At 44.8% G+C, this 22,577-nt stretch overlaps 1 protein-coding gene across 6 annotated transcripts in view; it reads left to right on the forward strand.

Annotated features, from left to right (window-relative positions):
• The window catches only part of LOC144594212 (ATP-binding cassette sub-family C member 12-like), a 95,135-nt gene that overhangs the window by 31,094 nt on the left and 41,464 nt on the right, over nucleotides 1-22,577 (forward strand). For 5 of the 6 annotated variants that reach the window (XM_078400424.1, XM_078400423.1, XM_078400428.1 and 2 more), the window contains 7 exons: nucleotides 760-908; nucleotides 2,485-2,592; nucleotides 3,670-3,957; nucleotides 4,052-4,123; nucleotides 5,774-5,898; nucleotides 16,443-16,515; nucleotides 19,003-19,206. In XM_078400424.1, the coding sequence (XP_078256550.1) occupies nucleotides 760-908; nucleotides 2,485-2,592; nucleotides 3,670-3,957; nucleotides 4,052-4,123; nucleotides 5,774-5,898; nucleotides 16,443-16,515; nucleotides 19,003-19,206 (1,019 nt within the window). The remainder of the gene's footprint in view (nucleotides 1-759; nucleotides 909-2,484; nucleotides 2,593-3,669; nucleotides 3,958-4,051; nucleotides 4,124-5,773; nucleotides 5,899-16,442; nucleotides 16,516-19,002; nucleotides 19,207-22,577) is intronic. The other variant, XM_078400426.1, reaches the window with a different exon arrangement.

The following is a 22,577-nucleotide window of genomic DNA, read 5'->3' on the forward strand; positions in this document are numbered from 1 at the left end:
TGGTTTAAACCGAAGATAGACACAAAATGCTGGAGTAACTCAGCGGGACAGGCAGCATCTGTAGAGAAAAGGAAATGGGTGACGTTTTGGGTCAGGACCCTTCTTCACCCATTCCTTCTATCCAGAGATGCTGCTTATCCCGATGAGTTACTTCAGCATTTTATGTCTGTCCATAGAAGTTCATGGTTGAAGTGGGTGTTGTGTCGTGTTCAAGAGCCTGATGGACTATGGGGAAGATGTAAGTCTTGAACCTGTTGTTGTTTCTTTAAACACAGTGGGTTACAAAATGCCTTTAAAGCTGTTTTCAAAATCAAAATGTGAAGTAGTATCATTTACTAGAAAAATGTTTTCGTATCATTTGAACAATCTTTGGTATAAACCAGCATCTGCACTTCCTTGTTATTGCATTTTAAACAATATGAATGTTAAGTTCGTACCATTACTTTAAACGTGGTTTGAAGCATGCACAGTAGAGCAGCAGTGGAGTTACTGTCTCACAGCGCCAGTGACCGGGGTTTGATCCTGACTACGGGTGTTGTCTGTACGGAGTTTTTACATTCTCCTCGTGACCACGTGGGTTTTCTCCGGGTGCTCCGGTTTCCTCCCACACTCCAAAGACGTGCAGGTTTGTAGATGAATTGGTTTCTGTAAATTGTAAATTGTCCTTAGTGTATGTAGGATGTTGCTAGTGTTTCGGGGATCGCTGGTCAGTGCGGACTCTAGATCAGGATAATTTATATTGTTCATTTTCCAATGCAGATGTGAGGAAAAAGGAAAAAAAAATACTTCAAAAAGCCGGATATGTTCAGAGTGTCAACACTTCCATGGCACCGATGGTGCCAGCATTTGCCACAGTCCTCACCTTTGTTGTGCACACACTATTGGGTTACGAGCTGACCGTATCCAAGGTAAGCACAGACAGAGTGTCGCAAACAAACCACTGATGAGCCTTTGTCGGCACTGGGCCTGTACTCGCTGGAGTTTAGAAGAATGAGGGGGGACCTCATCGAAACGTACAGAATAGTGAAAGGCTTGGATAGAGTGGATGTGGAGAGGATGTTTCCACTAATGGGAGAATCTAGAACTAGAGGTCATAGCCTCAGAATTAAAGGACCTTCTTTTAGGAAAGAGATACGGAGACATTTCTTTAGTCAGAGGGTGGTGAAACTGTGGGATTCATTGCCGCATACAACTGTGGAGGCCGTCAGTGGATATTTTTAAGGCAGAGATAGATTCTTGATTAGTGCAGGTGTCAGGGGTTATGGGGATAAGGCAGAAGAATGGGGCTAGGAGGGAGAGATAGATCAGCCATAATTGAATTGCAGAGTAGACTTGAGGTGCCAAATGGCCTGATTCGAATGGCTCTATCACTTATGACCTTATGACCATACTATTATTTTATTTTTCATATTTCAGATACAGCGTGGAAACAGGCCTTTTCAGCCCACCAAGTCCGCGCCGATCCCCGCACATTAACACTATCCTACACACACTAGGGACAATTTTTACATTTACCCAGTCAATTAACCTACATACCTGTACGTCTTTAGAGTGTGGGAGGAAACCGAAGATCTCGGAGAAAACCCACGCAGGTCACGGGGAGAACGTACAAACTCCTTACAGTACAGCACCCGTAGTCAGGATCGAACCTGAGTCTCCGGCGCTGCATTCGCTGTAAAGCAGCAACTCTACCGTTGCGCCACCGTGCCGCCATATCATATGGATATTGATTTCTCTAACTTCAAGTAAGGGTGGCACGGTGGTGCAGCGGTAGAGCTACTGCCTTACAGCGCCAGAGACCCGGGTTCGATCCTGACTACGGGTGCTGTCTGTAGGGTGTTTGTATGTTCTCCCCGTGACCTGTGTGGGTATTCTGCAAGATCTTCGGATTCCTCCAACACTCCAAAGATATACTGGTTTGTAGTTTAATTGGCTTGGTGTTAATGTAAAATTGTCCCCAGTGGGTGTAGGATAGTGTTAGTGTGCGGGGATCGCTGGTCATTGCGGACTCGGTGGGTGGAAGGACCTAAACTAAACTAAATTAAACAAAAGTAACCCTTGCATTCCCTCTCGCTCCGTCCCTCCCCCACCCTAGTCATCCTGCTTGCTTCACTGCCATTGTGCTTTGTCTCACTCTTTGTATTCACTCGTTATCACCTTCTCCACAGCCAACAATGGACCATTGTGGGCTCCACCTTTCCTTGTTCGTCTGTCTGGCTTTGATTTGTCCTTTTGCATACTTTTCATTCATTTGTTCTTTGTATCTTTTCATACTCTAGTTACCCTCTCCCCTGACTCTCAGTCTGAGGAAGGGTCTCGACCCTGAAACGTCACCTATTCCTTTTCTTCAGAGATGTTGCCTGGCCTGCTGAGTTACTCCAGCTTTTTGTGTCTACCTTTGGTGTAAACCGGCAATCTGCAGTTCCTTCCTGGTTTTAAATGAATTCCACTAAACTCTGCCTTTAATTTCTCCCATCATTCTAGGCGTTCACTGTGATTGCGATCTTCAATGTCATGAAATTCACGTTGGTCACTCTTCCCTATTCGGTTAAAGCGTTTGGAGAGGCCAGAGTTTCTTTGAGAAGATTAAAGGTTAAATAATATATTTATGATAATTTTACACCTCAGTTTAAAAAAACAGACATAAGTTGTTTTGAAAAGGGTGATTAAATATTCTCAAGTTTAGTTTAGTTTAATTTAGTTTAGTTTAGTTCAGTTTAGCTAAGCTTGATCCATTGTCACGTGTACCGAGGTACAGTGAAAAGCTTGTTTGTTGCGTGCTGTCCAGTCAGTGGAAAGACAGATGCATGATTACAATCGAGCCGTCCACAGTGCACAGATACGTGTTGGAGGGAATAACATTTTGAGTATAGGAACAGGGAGGTTCTGCTGCAGTTGTACAGGGCCTTGGTGAGACCGCAACTGGAGTATTGTGTACAGTTTTGGTCTCCTAATCTGAGGAAAGACATTCTAGCCTTAGAGGGAGTACAGAGAAGGTTCACCAGATTGATCCCTGGGATGGCAGGATTTTCATATGAAGAAAGACTGGATAGACTGGGCTTATACTTGCTGGAATTTAGAAGACTGAGGGGGGGATCTTATTGAAACATATAAAATTCTTAAGGGGTTGGAGAGGCTAGATGCGGGAAGATTGTTCCCGATGTTGGGGAAGTCCAGAACCAGGGGTCACAGCTTAAGGATAAGGGGGAAGTCTTTTAGGACCGAGATGAGAAAACATTTCTTCACACAGAGTGGTGAGTCTGTGGAATTCTCTGCCACAGAAGGTAGTTGAGGCCAGTTCATTGGCTATATTTAAGAGGGAGTTAGATGTGGCCCTTGTGGCTAAAAGGATCAGGGGGTATGGAGAGAAGGCAGGTACAGGTTACTGAGCTGGATGATCAGCCATGATCATATTGAATGGCGGTGCAGGCTCGAAGGACTGAATAGCCTACTCCTGCACCTATTTTCTATGTTTCTATGTTTCTATGCAAGATAAAGTCCAATACGGTCCGATTAAAGATAGTCTGAGGGTCTTCAGTGAGGTAGATAGTAGCTCAGAACCACTCTCTGGTTGCGGTAGGATGGTTCAGTTGCCTGATAACAGCTGGGAAGAAACTGTCCCTGAATCTGGTTTGTACATTGCATTGCATTTAATATTTTGTTTATTAGAACATTTTGGTGATGGAGAAACCGGAAGTCTACGTGAAATCTCTGCAAGACTCGCCTTATGCATTGCTGTTGGAAAATGCATCGCTTTCATGGAGCAGTGCAAAGGCCAATGAAGGAACATCCGATCCTGGTGACGAGGCCTTAAATACAAAAGAGGACTTTCACACCAACAAAACACAGCAGGCCAATATTAATGGGCAGGTGCGAGAAACGACCCCTGAAACTGTATCAGAGGAAGATGGCGTTGCCTCTATGACTCTTTGCAACCTTACCTTCTACTTGGAACCGGTACATACTACTTTCCCTTCAGCTGTCAAACAAGACATTGAAACTTATCTTGTTTTCAAGTGTCAACCAAATAAATTTATGGTAACTTTTTTAGGGAATGCTTTTGGGAGTTTGTGGAAATGTGGGAAGTGGAAAGAGTTCTTTACTATCTGCTCTGCTTGGAGAGGTATGTACATTTTACTGTTTGATAACAGGACTGATTCCATCTGCGGACTGTTAACATATGATGAAAGAATGGATCGACTGGGCTTATATTCATTGGAATTTAGAAGGATGAATGGGTATCTTATAGAAACATATAAAATTCTTAAGGGATTGAACAGGTTAGATGCAGGAAATATGTTCCTGATGTTGGGGGAGTCCAGAATCAGAGGTCACAATTTAAGAATAAGGGGTAGGCCATTTAGGACTGAGATGAGTTTTTTTTTTAAATCACCCACAGAGTTGTGAATTTGTGGAATTCTCTGCCACAGAAGGCAGTGGAGGCCAATTCACTGGATGTTTTCAAGAGAGAGTTAGATTTAACTCTTAGGGCTAACAGAATCAAGGGATATGGGGAGAAAGCAGGAACGGGTTACTGATTTTGGATGATCAGCCATGATCATATGGCCTATGGCCTCCTCCTGCACCTATTTTCTATGTTTCCATGTTACATGTATATATGTTTAGGTTTATGTTTGTTCCTGTCACGTGTGTCGAGGTACAACGAAAGCATTGTTTTGCTTGTTATGCAAACAGATCAGGTATAATATACATAAATACAATCAAGTCAAACTCAAGTATGGTAGATAGAGTACAGGGGAAGATACAAAGTGCAGAATATAGTTCTCAGCATTGTAGAGTATCTTGGAGTCATATAGCATGGAAACAGGCCCTTCGGCCCAGCTTGCCCATGCCGACCAACATGCCCCATCTACACTAGTCCCACCTGCCCACGTTTGGTCCAAATCCATGCATCAGTTCCAGAGCCAAAGTCCAATGACCACAATGGGGTAGAGGTGAATCGGACAGTACCCTAGCTTATGGAAGGAACCGTTCAGAAGCCTGATAAGAGAGGGGAAGAAGCTGTTCCTGAGTCTGTAAATTGCCTCTATTGTGTTGGTGGTGGATGTGAAAGTGTCTGTAACGTGTCAATGGGTGAGACTATGGTGGTTGGCGTGGACTCCGTGGGCCACGCTGTGCTTCCGAAAAACTCCCCATAAGTAACAAAAAGGCTGATGGATATATTTATTGCGACTGTCACTGCAGTAACTTGAGAGGAAAGTATGTTGTTCCGAGACTGCACTGTTTGTTTACCAAATAAAATGTATGTGCTTATGACTCTGCTGTTAGATATAATCCCTTATTGTAAAATTGCATCTTGTGGATTGGAAGATACAACATGGAAGCAGGCCATTCGGCCCACCGAATCCATGCCGACCATCAATCATCTGTTCATACTAGTTCTATGTTATCTCACTTTTTCATCCACTCCCCGACACACTAGCGGAAACTTTACAGAGGAATAATTAACCTACAAACCCGCACACCTTTGAGAGGTGGAGGAAACCGGAGCACCCGGAGAAAACCCACGCGGTCACATGGGAGAACGTGCAAACTCCACACGGACTGCACCCGAGGTCAGGATCGAACCCGGGATCGAACCCGGGCTGTGCAAATCTTCCAAATAACTTCAGGAAAATGTTTGATTTTCCCATCAAATCATAAGTGGATTCATCACTGAAGATTTGGGCAGGAAGTTGACATTGGGTCCATTTTCATGTTGCAAAGGCAGAGCCAGATGATCAAGTTTAATCATTTGTTTTCCTTGTTGCAGATGAATCTGCACAGTGGAACGGTTGCTGTCAATGGATCGCTGGCTTTTGTATCCCAGCAAGCTTGGATATTTCATGGGACTATCAGGGAAAACATAATATTTGGAAAGACGTTTGATAATGAAAGGTAAGTGTGTTGATCTTCAATCGATTTAATTTTGTTTCGTTCAGTTCAGTTTAGTTTAGTTTAGTTGGGTGACACAGCGTGGAAACAGGCCCTTTGGCCCACCGAGTCCACGCTGACCAGCGATCACCCCTTTACACTATTTCTATCTTACACATTAGGGCCAATTCACAGAGGCCAAATAACCTACAAACCCGCACGTCTTTGGAGTGTGGGAGGAAACCGGAGCACCCGGAGAAAACCCACGCGGTCACAGGGAGAACGTACAAACAGCATCCATAGTCAGGAACGAACTCAGGTCTATGGAGCTGTAAGGCAGTCGCTTCACCACTGCTTCACCGTGCCATCTTTCACCCTAATTTTTACCTTTTAAGATATTTCATATTTTTAATATTTTAGATTAATACCTTATGTTTTCTGAGACATTAATATTTTACCAGATATTTAATAACTTCAATATTTTACATTCATGTCTTAAGTGTGGGCCAGTTAACCCTCGCACAACTGACAGGTCCGTTTTTACAGCATTATGGGCCCCCGGGCAAAGCAGTGTACTGGGGCCCCTACCGTTACTCTCCCCCACCCCCCTTTCCCTACCAGCCCCCCCCTGTTGTGCCGGCGAAAAGCACTTACCGAAAAGCACTTAGCGATGGACTTAGGGTGCTACATTGTTGCGAAAAGCACTTACAGATCGCTGTGAGAAGCACTTAGTGACCGAAAATGTTGTGAAAAAAGCACTTATTGAACCTACATTTTTAAAGTGGTATTTATTTATTGCAAGTCACTTAACATACACAGATCAGCATGGGGCCCCTATGCTCGTGGGCCCCCGGGCAAATGCCCATCAGGCCCATGCGTTAAGACGGCCCTGACAACTGATGATCCTGTGAGCCCAGGAACCGGTGGACCTGTTGCTGGGTGGGGAGTGTCCCCCAGGTCGATGACCGGGTGAGAGGGGACAGGGAAAAGCCATTTACCTGGGCCCCGTGCGTCCAAGGCTGATCGGCGGTGAGCGACAGCTACAGCGACGGTCATCTTGTTGGACCCTCTGCCGCCGTGCTGCATCACGGGAGGAAGGTCAGGTGCAGGGCACGTTGGGATGAACGCTGGTCCTCCCGGGGGGGGGGGGGGGGGATGGGGAGCGCATTTGTTAAAGTTAGCCCCCCCCCCCCATTGGCCACGACTCCCGTCACTCTGGCGGGTCCCGCCCCTGGCGGTCAATGTGGACCCCCCTCCCTCATTGTCCGTCACTCGCGTGGGTCCCATTTTGATGTCATACGGTGAACATGGCAAGCATTGGTTTAAGAAGGCAATTTTAAAACTTTAAAATCTCTCTAACTTGAAAAATATAAGACCAATTTGAATGAAACTTGGATGAAGGTGTCCCCAGGATAAAGTTGAGTAAGGTGGTGCTAAAAATTGTTGCGATATCGTGTACCATTTTTTGGATGAAAACCACACAAAGAAACAAACCACACAAAGAAAAAACGATGGCACAAACATGCGGAACAAACAAGATGAGAGGATTAGAGATAGATAGAAAGATAGATAGAAAGAAAGAAAGAAAGAAAGAAAGAAAGAAAGAAAGAAAGATAGATAGCACGGTAGCGCAGCGGTAGAGTTGCTGCTTTACAGCGAATGCAGCGCCGGAGACTCAGGTTCGATCCTGACTACGGGTGCTGCACTGTAAGGAGTTTGTATGTTCTCCCCGTGACCTGCGTGGGTTTACTCCGAGATCTTCGGTTTCCTCCCACACTCCAAAGACGTACAGGTATGTAGGTCAATTGGCTGGGTAAATGTAAAAATTGTCCCTAGTGGGTGTAGGATAGTGTTAATGTACGGGGATCACTGGGCGGCACGGACTTGGAGGGCCGAAAAGGCCTGTTTCCGGCTGTATGTATATGATGATGATGATGATAGATAGATAGATAGATAGATAGATAGATAGATAGATAGATAGATAGATAGATAGATAGATAGATAGATAGATAGATAGATAGATAGATAGATAGATAGATAGATAGATAGATAGATAGATAGATAGATAGATAGATAGATAGATAGATAGATAGATAGATAGATAGATAGATAGATAGATAGATAGATAGATAGATAGATAGATAGATAGATAGATAGATAGATAGATAGATAGATAGATAGATAGATAGATAGATAGATAGATAGATAGATAGATAGATAGATAGATAGATAGATAGATAGATAGATAGATAGATAGATAGATAGATAGATAGATAGATAGATAGATAGATAGATAGATAGATAGATAGATAGATAGATAGATAGATAGATAGATAGATAGATAGATAGATAGATAGATAGATAGATAGATAGATAGATAGATAGATAGATAGATAGATAGATAGATAGATAGATAGATAGATAGATAGATAGATAGATAGATAGATAGATAGATAGATAGATAGATAGATAGATAGATAGATAGATAGATAGATAGATAGATAGATAGATAGATAGATAGATAGATAGATAGATAGATAGATAGATAGATAGATAGATAGATAGATAGATAGATAGATAGATAGATAGATAGATAGATAGATAGATAGATAGATAGATAGATAGATAGATAGATAGATAGATAGATAGATAGATAGATAGATAGATAGATAGATAGATAGATAGATAGATAGATAGATAGATAGATAGATAGATAGATAGATAGATAGATAGATAGATAGATAGATAGATAGATAGATAGATAGATAGATAGATAGATAGATAGATAGATAGATAGATAGATAGATAGATAGATAGATAGATAGATAGATAGATAGATAGATAGATAGATAGATAGATAGATAGATAGATAGATAGATAGATAGATAGATAGATAGATAGATAGATAGATAGATAGATAGATAGATAGATAGATAGATAGATAGATAGATAGATAGATAGATAGATAGATAGATAGATAGATAGATAGATAGATAGATAGATAGATAGATAGATAGATAGATAGATAGATAGATAGATAGATAGATAGATAGATAGATAGATAGATAGATAGATAGATAGATAGATAGATAGATAGATAGATAGATAGATAGATAGATAGATAGATAGATAGATAGATAGATAGATAGATAGATAGATAGATAGATAGATAGATAGATAGATAGATAGATAGATAGATAGATAGATAGATAGATAGATAGATAGATAGATAGATAGATAGATAGATAGATAGATAGATAGATAGATAGATAGATAGATAGATAGATAGATAGATAGATAGATAGATAGATAGATAGATAGATAGATAGATAGATAGATAGATAGATAGATAGATAGATAGATAGATAGATAGATAGATAGATAGATAGATAGATAGATAGATAGATAGATAGATAGATAGATAGATAGATAGATAGATAGATAGATAGATAGATAGATAGATAGATAGATAGATAGATAGATAGATAGATAGATAGATAGATAGATAGATAGATAGATAGATAGATAGATAGATAGATAGATAGATAGATAGATAGATAGATAGATAGATAGATAGATAGATAGATAGATAGATAGATAGATAGATAGATAGATAGATAGATAGATAGATAGATAGATAGATAGATAGATAGATAGATAGATAGATAGATAGATAGATAGATAGATAGATAGATAGATAGATAGATGATATCTTATTTGTAAGATTTTATTTAATATAAACTTATGTGATAATAATGTAACAAGATAGATAGATAGATAGATAGATAGATGATATCTTATTTGTAAGATTTTATTTAATATAAACTTATGTGATAATAATGTAACACATGGAGTCGCCATCCAAACTCTACCTTTAAATGCCTTCTCTGTTCCAATATTAAAATATCTTATATCTTACATTAATATTAAACGGTATTTAATATCATTAGATATTTCGTTGTCATCAGGCAGTTTTCTACTAGTTGGTAGTAAATTTGCAGTCAGGCAACATGGATGTAGAGAGCAGACTAAATAATTATTCAAATCTCAGCCTTTTATTTCACAACCAAATACAGTGCTGTGAACAGATGCATTAGTGTAGAATGAGATAGAGGCGACATAATGGAAAAAGCCATCAATTCCAAGAGAGACTGCAAATGGGAAAGTGGAACAGATCATCTGAGTCAAATAGTGAGCAAAAGCATTAAATATTCAGAGGCAAGAAGAATAAGCAGCTGAGAAGCATCAAAACTCTTTAAAAACACCCACACTTTGGCATAGACGTGGGTGCAAATAGCCACAAAGGCAGAAACGCACAAGAAAGAGAAATAGAAAGACTAGTGCAGACTAGTGCTGATATAGAACTAGTGTAGACTAGTGCTGATATAGAACTAGTGTGGACTAGTGCTGATATAGAACTAGTGTGGACTAGTGCTGATATAGAACTAGTGTGGACTAGTGCTGATATAGAACTAGTGTGGACTAGTGCTGATATAGAACTAGGGTGGACTAGTGCTGATATAGAACTAGCGTGGACTAGTGCTGATATAGAACTAGTGTGGACTAGTGCTGATATAGAACTAGTGTGGACTAGTGCTGATATAGAACTAGTGTGGACTAGTGCTGATATAGAATGAGTGCAGACTAGTGCCGATATAGAATGACTCGTGCAGACTAGTGCAGACTATTGCCGGTATAGAATGACTAATGCAGTGGAAAACAGAAAATCGAGACAGATGTGGTATAAATGAAATAATAGAAGACTTTATGAAAAAAGTAAAAGCTGCAGCGGCGCGGTGGCACAGGGACAGCATGGTGCACAGGGGCGGCACAGGGACGGCACAGGGGCAGCACAGGGGCGGCACAGGGGCGGCACAGGGACGGCACAGGGGCGGCACAGGGGCGGCATGGTGCACAGGGGCGGCACAGGGACGGCACAGGGGCAGCACAGGGGCGGCATGGTGCACAGGGGCGGCATGGTGCACAGGGGCGGCACAGGGGCGGCACAGGGGCGGCATGGTGCACAGGGACGGCATGGTGCACAGGGGCGGCATGGTGCACAGGGACAGCATGGTGCACAGGGGCGGCATGGTGCACAGGGGCGGCATGGTGCACAGGGACAGCATGGTGCACAGGGGCGGCATGGTGCACAGGGACAGCATGGTGCACAGGGGCGGCATGGTGCACAGGGACAGCATGGTGCACAGGGGCGGCATGGTGCACAGGGGCGGCACAGGGACGGCACAGGGGCGGCATGGTGCACAGGGGCAGCATGGTGCACAGGGGCGGCATGGTGCACAGGGGCAGCATGGTGCACAGGGGCGGCACAGGGGCGGCACAGGGGCAGCATGGTGCACAGGGATGGCACGGTGCACAGGGACGGCACAGGGACGGCACGGTGCACAGGAGCAGCATGGTGGCACAGGGACGGTACAGGGGCGGCATGGTGCACAGGGGCGGTGCAGTGGCACAGGGGCAGCACGGTGCACAGGGGCGGCACAGGGGCAGCACAGGGGCGGCACAGGGGCGGCACAGGGGCGGCACAGGGGTGGCACAGGGGCGGCACAGGGGTGGCACTGGGGCGGCACAGGGGTGGCACAGGGGCGGCGCGGTGGCACAGGAGCAGCACGATGGCACAGGGACAGCACAGGGCCAGCGCGGTGGTGCAGGGACAGCACAGGGGCAGCGCGGTGGCGCAGGGTCGGCGTGGTGGCACAGCGGTAGAGTTGCTGCCTTACAGCGCTTGCAGCACCGGTGACCTGGATTCGATACCGACTGCGGTTGCTGTCTGTACGGAGTTTGTATGTTCTCCCTGTGATCGTCTGAGTTTTCTCCGAGATCTTCGGTTTCCTCCCACACTCCAAAGACGTGCAGGTTTGTAGGTTAATTGGCTTGGTATGAATGTAAAAATTGTTCCCAGTGTGTGTAGAACGGTGTTAATGTGTGGGGATCGCTGGTCGGTGTGGACTCGGTGGGCCGAAGGGCCTGTTTCCGTACTGTATCTCTAAACTAAACTAAACTAAACTAAACTGAGAACTACGTTGATGCATAAAGATGAATAGAGTATTGATTACAGCTTAACTGAGCAGCTTACAGCCTAACGGTATGAACATTGACTTCTCTAAGTTTCGCTAATGAACCTTCAAACAACCCCCTTCCCCCTTGTCACGAGTCCATGCTGACCCTTGATCCCCCATACACTAGTTCTATCTTACACAGTGGGGTCAGTTTACAGATGCCAATTAACCTTTAAACCCGCACGTCTTTGGAGTGTGGGAGGAAACTGGAGCACCTGGACAAAACCCATGCAAGTCACAGGAAGAACATGCAAACTCCGTACAGACAGCACCCATAGTCAGGATCAAACCCATGTCTCTGGCACTGTAAGGCAGCAACTCTACCGCTGCGCCACCATTAATGCCAGGATTCGAGGATCTGATCTACAGGGAGAGGCTGGGTCGGCTTGGAGCGCAGGAGGGTGTACTCATTTTATATTCTATAACCAGGCCAGATTATCAGAATATCTAGCTGTAATTGCCTCTGCTTTTACTTGCAATTGGATATTCTGACTATATTTCACTGACAGAAAGTCTAATGAAATGCAGAAAGGAACAAGTTTGAGTTTAGACTGAGCAAGCTGTCAGTTCTACTTAAAGTTCATGTCTGCTGAAAAAATGTTTCAGTAATTCTACATGCCAAAGCTATTCTCTTGCTTCAGGTGATAAATTAACTCCTCAAAACTGCTTCAATCATGAAACTGTATTCTGCATGGGGAGTTGAAATGAGAAATATATTATAGAGTAGACCGTACACTAAGACACATTGGTGTAAGGTCGGTAGCCACTGAACTGTGAGCATTATGTTGTATCCTTAATGACATGCAAACCCCTAGTCTCCATACTTCCATTATTTATATATTCTTTTATAATAGAAATGTTCCTTGACTCATCTCCATCGTAAATTAAATATGGTCAATCCAAATAGTTTTGCTTTATCTAACACTCCTGCAATTGGCTTCAATGGCATGTGGGTGTCACGGTGGCGCAGTTGGTAGAGTTGCTGCCTCACAGTGCCAGAGACACAGGTTAATCGGCCCCCTGTAAATTGCCCCCTAGTGTGTAGCAAGTGAATGGGGAGGTGGGATAACATAGAACTAGTGCGAACGTGTGATTGATGGTCGGCGTGGACTCGATGGATGGAAGGATCTGTTTGCACGGTGTATCTCTAAGTTAAACTAAATTCAATTGAAAAATCGTGCATAGAATTAATTTAAACAGTACTTTTGACAGAGATTTTAGCACTGGGCATCAGGTGCAGCTAGGATAAGATTGGATTGCAGAAGGGAAGAGGAATTAAGAAGACGTGAGCTATACCAATACCTTTCCAATGATTTAGGCGCTTCGATCATTTATCAATCTCAGATCCCTGTCAAAATTTAAATCGTGGCCGTTAAGGTGAGAGAATCATAATGCTTCAGGAGTCAAGGGTTGAGAGGGTTTGATTGTCATATTACCATGGCAGCGGAAAAATGAAATTCCCGCACAGCAGCAGTGTAACATGCCTGGAAACACAATACATACAGATAACATGTGATAAACAAAACTCAATAAATGAATGACCCCATTAGTCAGGACGGCACGGTGGCGCAGTGGTAAAGCTGCTGCATCACAGCGCCAGAGACCTGGGTTCGTTCCTGACTCTGTTCCTGGCTGTACGGAGTTTGCATGTTCTGCCTGTGACCACGTGGGTTTTCTCCGGGTGCTCCGGTTTCCTCCTGTGTTCCAAAGATGTGTGGGTTTTGTAGGTTAATTGGCCCTCTGTAAAATGTCCCCTAGTGCGTAGGGAATGGATGCGAAAGTGGGATAACATAGAACTAGTGTGAACGGGTGATCGATGTTCGGTGTGGACTCAATGGATGGCAGGGTCTGTTTCCATGCTCTATCTCTAAGCTAAATTCCGTTGAAAAATCATGCATAACATTAAGTTAAGCAGTAGTTTCGCCCGAGGTTTTAGCACTGGGCAAACAGTGCAACTAGGAAAAGATAGACACAAGAAGCTGGAGCAACTCAGCGGGATAGGCAGCATCTCTGCAGAGAAGGAATGGGTGACGTTTCGGGTCGAGACCCTTCGGCAGCTGGAGTAACATTGGATTATAGAAGGAAATAGGGATTAGGAAGGAGTAAGCTATGCTAATAGCTTTCCAATGATTTAGGTGCAAATGGTGGGGAGAGTGAAACGGAAGAAAGAACGAGATACAAAACTTTCCGAAAATTTGCTACTTGGGCTAAAGAATATAAAAGTGCTACGACACTTAAAAAATAAGTTACATAAGTTTAAATGAGTGGCCAAACGCGAGTCATGATTCTAAATGGAATTTTTCATGTCAGGCTTGTGTTAGCACATTTTCTGATTATGGAAAACCAAAATGATGTTATATAACGCTGTGTGTAGATTAACAAGATACATTAACGTTTATGTAATACACTTGTTCCCTCACAAAGCACTTCGCTGATAACAAGGTACTTCTAAAACAAGGTCATTCAACTCATCGCAGCTGATTTGAGCACAGCAGTGAATAAAGCCATCAAACAACGAGTAAACGCATGATTGAGGTTGAAGGGCGATTCTTGTTTTGGATATCAAGGACATTCCCCTTGCTGGCGGACACAAAATGCTGGAGTAACTCAGCCGGGTCAGGCAGCATCTCGGGAGAGAAGGAAGGGGGGCGAGATCCCAAAGGGAGCTATACCAATAGCTTTGGCTATACCAATAGCCAAAGGGGTCTCGACCCGAAACGTCACCCATTCCTTCTCTCCCGAGATGCTGCCTGATCCGGCTGAGTTACTCCAGCATTTTGTGTCTACCTTCAATTTAAACCAGCATCCGCAGTTTTTTTCCTACACAATCCCCCTGCTCTTGGTCTAAATTATGCTTGTGGCCTTTGTTCGTGTACCTTCCCACCCTACAATTGCCAGCTGAGTACACAGTTCGAATGAAACTGCCTACATTTTTGTAGCAAGTAAGTATAATTTGGACAGAAAAACTCGGGTGGAACAGTGGTGCAGCGGTAGAGTTGCTGCCTCACAGTGCCGGAGACTCGGGTTTGATCCTGACTACGGGTGCTTTCTATACGGAGTTTGTACGATCTCCCCGTACTTTTTCTCCGAGATCTTTGGTTTCCTCCCACACTCCAAAGAAGTACGGGTTTGTAGGTTAATTGGCTTGGTTTAAATGTAAATTATTCCTAGTCTGTGTAGGATAGTGTTAATGTGTGGGGATCGCTGGTCGGTACAGACTCAGTGGGCCGAAGGGCCTGTTTCTGTGCTGTATAGTTTAGAGATAGTTTAAAGGAAAAAAACAATGAACTCCCGGCATTTATGTCTCCTTCAATAATAGTTGAATAGATTAATTTAATTAATTGAATTTAAATTGCCCAGTTGCCATCGAAAGTCAGAGATTTGAATTTGAAGTATTCAGGGGCGGCACAGCGGTAGAGTTGTTGCCTCACAGCGCCGGAGATCTGGGCTTGATCCTGACTACGGGTGCTGTCTGTACGGAGTTTGTACATTCTTCCTGTGACCCGCATGGGTTTTCTCCGGGTGCTCTGGTTCCCTCCCACACTCCAAAGACGGGCGGGTTTGTAGGTTTGCAGTTTTGGTCTCCAAATTTGAGGAAGGACATTCTTACTATTGAGGGAGTGCAGCGTAGGTTCACAAAGTTAATTCCCGGAATGGCGTGACTGTCGTATGCTAAAAGACTGGAGCGACTGGGCTTGTACAGTCTGAAATTTAGAAGGATGAGAGGGGATCTTATTGAAACATATAAGATCATTAAGGGATTGTACACGCAACAGGCAGGAAACATGTTCCCGATATTGGGGGAGTTCCGAACCAGGGGCCACAGTTTAAGAATAAAGGGTAGGCCATTTAGAACGGAGATGAGGAATTTCTTTTTTCAACAGTTGTGAAGCTGTGGAACTCTCTGCCTCAAAAGACAGTGGAAGCCAATTCCCTGGATGCTTTCAAGAGAGAGTTAGATAGAGAATGATAGCGGAGTCAAGGGATATGGGGAGAAGGCAGGAATGGGGTACTGATTGTGTATGATCAGCCATGATCACGGTGAATGGCAGTGCTGTTTCGAAGGGCCGAATGGCCTACTCCTGCACCTATTGACTATTGCCTATTAATTGGCTTCGGTGAAATTGTAATTTGTCCCTAGTGTGTGTAGGATAGTGTTAGTGTGTGGGGGTCGTTGCTCAGCACAGACTGGGCCTGTTTCCACCTTGTATTTCTAAAATCTAAAAGTAATGAAGGCAGTCTCGGAGAGTTTTGAGTGCGGCTTCGTGGGTCTGTGTTATTCGAGTCATAGAGTGATACAGTGTGCAAAAAACAGGCCCTTCGGATCAACTTGCCCCATCCACACTAGTCCCACCTGCCTGCGTTTGGCCCACTGAACTGAACTGCAGGTGCCGTGGAGGGAGAGGGGGGTGGAGGGAGGGGGGATCTCACTGCGTGTTAAGAGGGCGGAACAACGTTGAGTGATGATTCCTCTTCTTTATGAATGGCCAGGTACAAGAAGGTGATTGAAGTCTGCTGCCTGGGACAAGACCTGGCCATGCTGCCCTTTGGAGACACCACTGAAGTAAGAAGCTTTCAGAGACACGTGTTGTGCGGCACAGAAACAGGCTCGTCAGCCCAGCTCATCCATGTCGACTGTGATGCCCATCCAAGCCAATTCCTTGTGCCCACATCACGCCTCTATCTCTCTGCTCTTCACACAAAGGGTGGTGGGTGTATGGAACAAGCTGCCAGAGGAGGTAGTTGAGGCAGAGACTATCCCAATGTTTAAGAAACAGTCAGACAACTACATGGATAGGACAGGTTTGGGGGGATATGGATCAAATGCAGGCAGATGGGACTAGTGGAGCTGGGACATGTTGGCCGGTGTGGGCAAGTTAGGCTGAAGGGCCTGTTTCCACACTGTATCACTCTATGACTCTATAAAGGGCCTGTTTCCACACAGTATCACTCTATGACTCTATGAAGGGCCTGTTTCCACACTGTATCACTCTATGACTCTATGAAGGGCCTGTTTCCACACTGTATCGCTCTATGACTCTATGAAGGGCCTGTTTCCACACTGTATCACTCTATGACTCTATGAAGGGCCTGTTTCCACACTGTATCACTCTATGACTCCATGCTCCACTCCTGTCCTAGTAACCAAGAGTCCAGAATAGTTTATTGTCATTTATACTGAAACGGAATAAGGAAATTCTTACTTGAAGTACCTGTCTAAATTTCTTGAGTTGAGTTTGAGTGTAGTTTATTGGCACATGTACTGAGGTACAGTGAAAAGCTTTTCACGTTCACAAGTTATAGTAGTAAAATTAGGCCATTCGGCCCATCGAGTCCACTCCGCCATTCGACCATGGCTGATCTCTGCCTCCTAATCCCATTTTCCTGCCTCTTCCCCATAACCCTTGACACCCTTATCAAGAATTTGTCTATCTCTGCCTTAAAAATATCCACTGACTTGGCCTTTTGTTTATTAAGTTCAGTTAAATATAATAATTGTATCTACCTCTACTACCTCCTCTGGCAGTTTATGCCATAGATTCACCACCCTCAGTGTGAAAAACCTGCCTCTCAGATCTTTAGGGCAGTCACGGTAGCACAGTGGTAGAGTTGCTGCCTTACAGCGAATGTAGCGCCGGAGACCCGGGTTCGATCCCGACTATGGGTGCTGTCTGTACGGAGTTTGTACGTTCCCCCCGTGACCTGCGTGGGTTTTCTCCGAAATCTTCGGTTTCCTCCCACATTCCAAAGACGTACAGGTTTGTAGGTTAATTGGCTTGGTAAATGTAAAAATTGTCCCTAGTGGGTGTAGGATAGTGTTAATGTGTGGGGTTCGCTGGTCAGCGCGGACCCGTTGGGCCGAAGGGTCTTTTTCCATGCTGTATCTCCAAACCAAACTAAAACTAATCTTTTAGAATTTTCTCCCTTCTCACCTCAAACCTGCATCCTCCAGTATTAGACTCTCCCACTGTTGTAAAACGTTTTAATACATTATTACACAATTTAATTTATATTTTTCCTCTTCGTTGTTTCGATGAATGGTATAATTTCACACATGTCCACATTAAATTTCATGTGTTAGATCACATTTTACCAGTGATTGATTGAATTGATTGAAAGACACAGTGTTGAAACAGGCTTTTCGGCCCATCGAGTCTATGTCAGCCATTGATCACCCATTCTCACTAGTTCTGTGTTAACCTAATTTTGTATCCGCTCCCTACACACTAGGGGCAATTTACAAAGGCCAACTAGGCTACAAACCCTTACATCTTTGGGATGTGGGAGGGGGTCTTTCCAGTAGTTTGAGAATCTGGGACCAGAGGGTACAGCATCAGAATAAAAGGACGTACCTTTAGAATGAAGATGAGGAGGAATTTCTAGCCAGAGCGTGGTGAAGCTGTGGAACTTACTGTGGAGGCCAAGTCACAGCGGGAAGGTGCAAACTCCACATAGGCAGCACCCGAGGTCAGGATTGAACCAGGGTCCCTGGCGCTGTGAGGCAGCAGCTCTACCCGCTGCGCCACCGTGCGGGCCGTTGTCAGATGCTCAGTTATGAGTAAAAATGGTTCATTGGTACTTTATTAGTCACATGTACTTTTGTGAAATTCATTTTTGTATACAGTTCAGTACAAGTATCACTATATATCAGCATATGGACACAAAACGCTGGAGTAATTCAGCAGGACAGGTAGCATCTCCGGATAGAAGGAATGGGTGACGTTTCGGGTTGAGACCTTCTTCAGACTGACTGAAGACTGAAGAAGAGTCTCTCCAGAGATGCTGCCTGTCCCGCTGAGTTACTCCAGCATTTTGTGTCTATCTTCGGTGTAAATCCGCATCTGCAGTTCCTTCCTACACTGTACACAAGAACTTAGATACTTCTGAGATACGCATCTCAGATACTGTACACAGTGGCACACTTGAGACAGTACACAGAGTCGCCAGATTTGGGGCCATTTTCAAGTCCCAGTAGTTGCAAGTGAGGGATCTTGACCTGACCATGAAGGCCTGTTGTGTAAATTGAGTTTTTTTTTAACTTCAACCCCAGGTGGGTGAAAGGGGTATCAACCTGTCGGGGGGTCAGAAACAACGGATCAGCCTCGCTCGAGCTGTGTACTCAGACCAGGACATATATCTACTGGACGATTCCTTGTCGGCCGTGGATGCACACGTTGGGAAACACATCTTTGAACAGTGCATCAAAAGGGCACTCGGAGAGAAAACTGTGATGCTCATCACGCATCAGCTGCAGGTAATCCTTCATGTTAGACTTTGTCTAAAGCAACATAATGATCTCAAGAACGCAGAGTCTGAAGAAAGGTCTCGACCCGAAACGTCACCCATTCCTTCTCTCCTGAGATGCTGCCTGCTCCGCTGAGTTACTCCAGCGTTTTGTGTCCATCTTCGAGATCTGTGTTGCTTGTGGACATAACTCCTGGTTGCTAGCCAGTGCTTGGACAGCGATCACCTTTAGACTTTAGACTTTAAGCGAATGGTATGTTAGCATTCATAGCAGCGAATGGTATGTTAGCATTCATAGCAAGAGGATTTGAGTAGAGGAGCAGGGAGGTTCTGCTGCAGTTGTACAGGGCCTTGGTGAGACCGCACCTGGAGTATTGTGTACAGTTTTGGTCTCCTAATCTGAGGAAAGACATTCTAGCCTTAGAGGGAGTACAGAGAAGGTTCACCAGATTGATCCCTGGGATGGCAGGACTTTCATATGAAGAAAGACTGGATAGACTAGGCTTATACTCGCTGGAATTTAGAAGACTGAGGGGGGACCTTATTGAAACATATAAAATTCTTAAGGGGTTGGAGAGGCTAGATGCGGGAAGATTGTTCCCGATGTTGGGGAAGTCCAGAACCAGGGGTCACAGCTTAAGGATAAGGGGGAAGTCTTTTAGGACCGAGATGAGAAAACATTTCTTCACACAGAGAGTGGTGAGTCTGTGGAATTCTCTGCCACAGAAGGTAGTTGAGGCCAGTTCATTGGCTATATTTAAGAGGGAGTTAGATGTGGCCCTTATGGCTAAAGGGATCAGGGGGTATGGAGAGAAGGCAGGTACAGGTTACTAAGCTGGATGATCAGCCATGATCATATTGAATGGCGGTGCAGGCTCGAAGTGCCGAATGGCCTACTCCTGCACCGATTTTATATGTTTCTATGTTTAGACTTTAGAGATACAGCGCGGAAACAGGCCCTTCGTCCCACCGAGTCTGCACCGACCACCAATCACCCCATACATTAGTTCTATCCTACACACTAGGGACAATTTACAGAAGTCATTTAACCTACAAAGCTGTGTCTTTGAAATGTGGGAGGAAACCAGAGCACCCGGAGAAAACCCATGCAGTCACAGGGGGAACATACAAACTCCGTACAGACAGCACCCGTAGTCAGGATCGAACCCGAGTCTCTGGCGCTGTAAGGCAGCAACTCTACTGCTGCATCACCGTACCGCCTACTAAAGTATCTATTAAATCTTATTATAGTATCTGCCTCCTCTGTCAGCTCATTCCATACCCTAGAGCATCGAAGGGAAACGTGGGTAGTCACTCTCCAAGGAAGGGGTAGTGGGTGCAACTAGGGGTTGCCAACTTTCTAACTCCCAAATACGGGACAAGGTGATGTCACCGCCCGTGCCCCATGTGACCTCACCCACCCAACGGCCACGTGTTCCCGTTCCACCAATGGCGGCCACCCGGGCCGGGAGGTGGGTTACTACGCAACCTCCGTTAGGCGAACACACTCGGCCCCGCTGCACGAACACACCCCGTTAGTCTACACAGTCCTGGTCTACAGCGGCCCCCGGGCCTACAGCGGCCCCCAGGCCTACAGCGGCCCCCGGGCCTACAGGGGTGTCCGGTCTCCAGGTCTACACCACCCCCTAGGCCTAATACGGGACAAGGGCGGTCCCGTATGGGACAAACAAATTTAGCCCAAAACACCGGATGTCCCGGCTAATACGGGACAGTTGGCAACCCAAGGTGCAACAGTGGGACATGATACCAGGTGATCTTCAGGCAGCCTGCCACCAACCCAAGGCTGGGTCATCAAGGACCTCTCTTGCATGGTACGGTCAAACATGGAGACATTTGGAGACATCACACAATGTTTAACTCCAACACAACTCAGCAAAGTAAACCTACTTATTGCAGGACTTAGGCTGCAGGAGGGTCCCGACCCAAATCATCTCCTGTCCATTCCCTCCACAGATGCTGCCTGAGTCACAGAATTCTCCCAGCACTTTGTGTTTTGCTCAAGAGCAGAAAACATAGATCAGTATATCACAAGAATAGGCCATTTGGCCCACAGTGTCTGTGCTGAACATGATGCCAAAACCATCGCTTATTTGCCTGCACATAATCCATATCACTCCATCCCCTGCATACCCATTGAAGTGTCTTAAATGCCATTATCCTATCTACTCCACCACCACCCCTGGCAGCGTGCTCCAGGCAACATCCCGCCCTCTGTGTAAAACAACTTGCCCCCGCAAATTTCCTTTCAATATTCACCCTTTCACCTTCAAGCCACGTCCTGTAGTATTTGACATTCCCACCCTGGGACAAAGATCTGACAACCCATCTGAGCTTGACCGAGGCTACCGAGGACAGCAAGGTCAGTGTGGCAATGGGAAGAGGAGTTGAAATGGTTGGCAATAGACAATAGGTACAGGAGTATGCCATTCGGCCCTTTGAGCCAGCACCACCATTCAATGTGATCATGGCTGTTCATTCTCAATCAGTACACCGTTCCTGCCTTCTCCCCATACCCCCTGACTCCGCTATCCTTAAGAGCTCTATCTAGCTCTCTCTCTTTAATGCATTCAGAGAATTGGCCTCCACTGCCTTCTGAGGCAGAGAATTCCACAGATTTACAACTCTCTGACTGAAAATGTTTTTCCTCATCTCCGTTCTAAATGGCCTACCCCTTATTCTTAAACTGTGGCCCCTGGTTCTGGACTCCCCCAACATTGGGAACATGTTTCCTGCCTCTAACGTGTCCAACCCCTCAATAATCTTATACGTTTCGATAAGATCCCCTCTCATCCTTCTAAATTCCAGTGTATACAAGCCTAGCCGCTCCAGTCTTTCAACATATGACCGGGAGATCCAGCAGGCCTTGGCGGGTCGAGCGCGGGTATTCGGCGAAACAGTCGCCTCGCCTACGCTCGGTCTCACCCATGTGAAGGAGGGCACATCGGGAACTACAAATGAGGTTGGAGGAGATGCATGCAAAGCTCTGCCTCACCTGGAAGGAGCATTGGTGTCCCTGCACGGAGGTGTAGAAGGAGATCCTAACTCATTTCTCCATTGCCTTATTTTAAAGCTGATATTCTCAAAAATATACTATTCTACGCAGAAAATTGGTAGTGTTGACATAGGAAAAAAAAGGATTTTAGATTTTAGTGAATGTTAGTTTCAAAATATCATTTGAACGAATAAACTCAGATATATTTACAAAACCTATTGCGATCTATTTGTTAATTCTTTCTGATTAGTCTGTGACCTGTCAGAGTCGATGATGTACCACCTTCGAATAGTGAAATGCCTGTATGGAGTGGATGTGGAGAGGATATTTCCACTAGTGGGAGAGTCTAGGACTAGACGCCGTAACCT

The sequence above is a fragment of the Rhinoraja longicauda genome, chromosome 6 (genome assembly GCF_053455715.1).
Source record: "Rhinoraja longicauda isolate Sanriku21f chromosome 6, sRhiLon1.1, whole genome shotgun sequence".
Taxonomy (NCBI): Eukaryota; Metazoa; Chordata; class Chondrichthyes; order Rajiformes; family Arhynchobatidae; genus Rhinoraja; species Rhinoraja longicauda.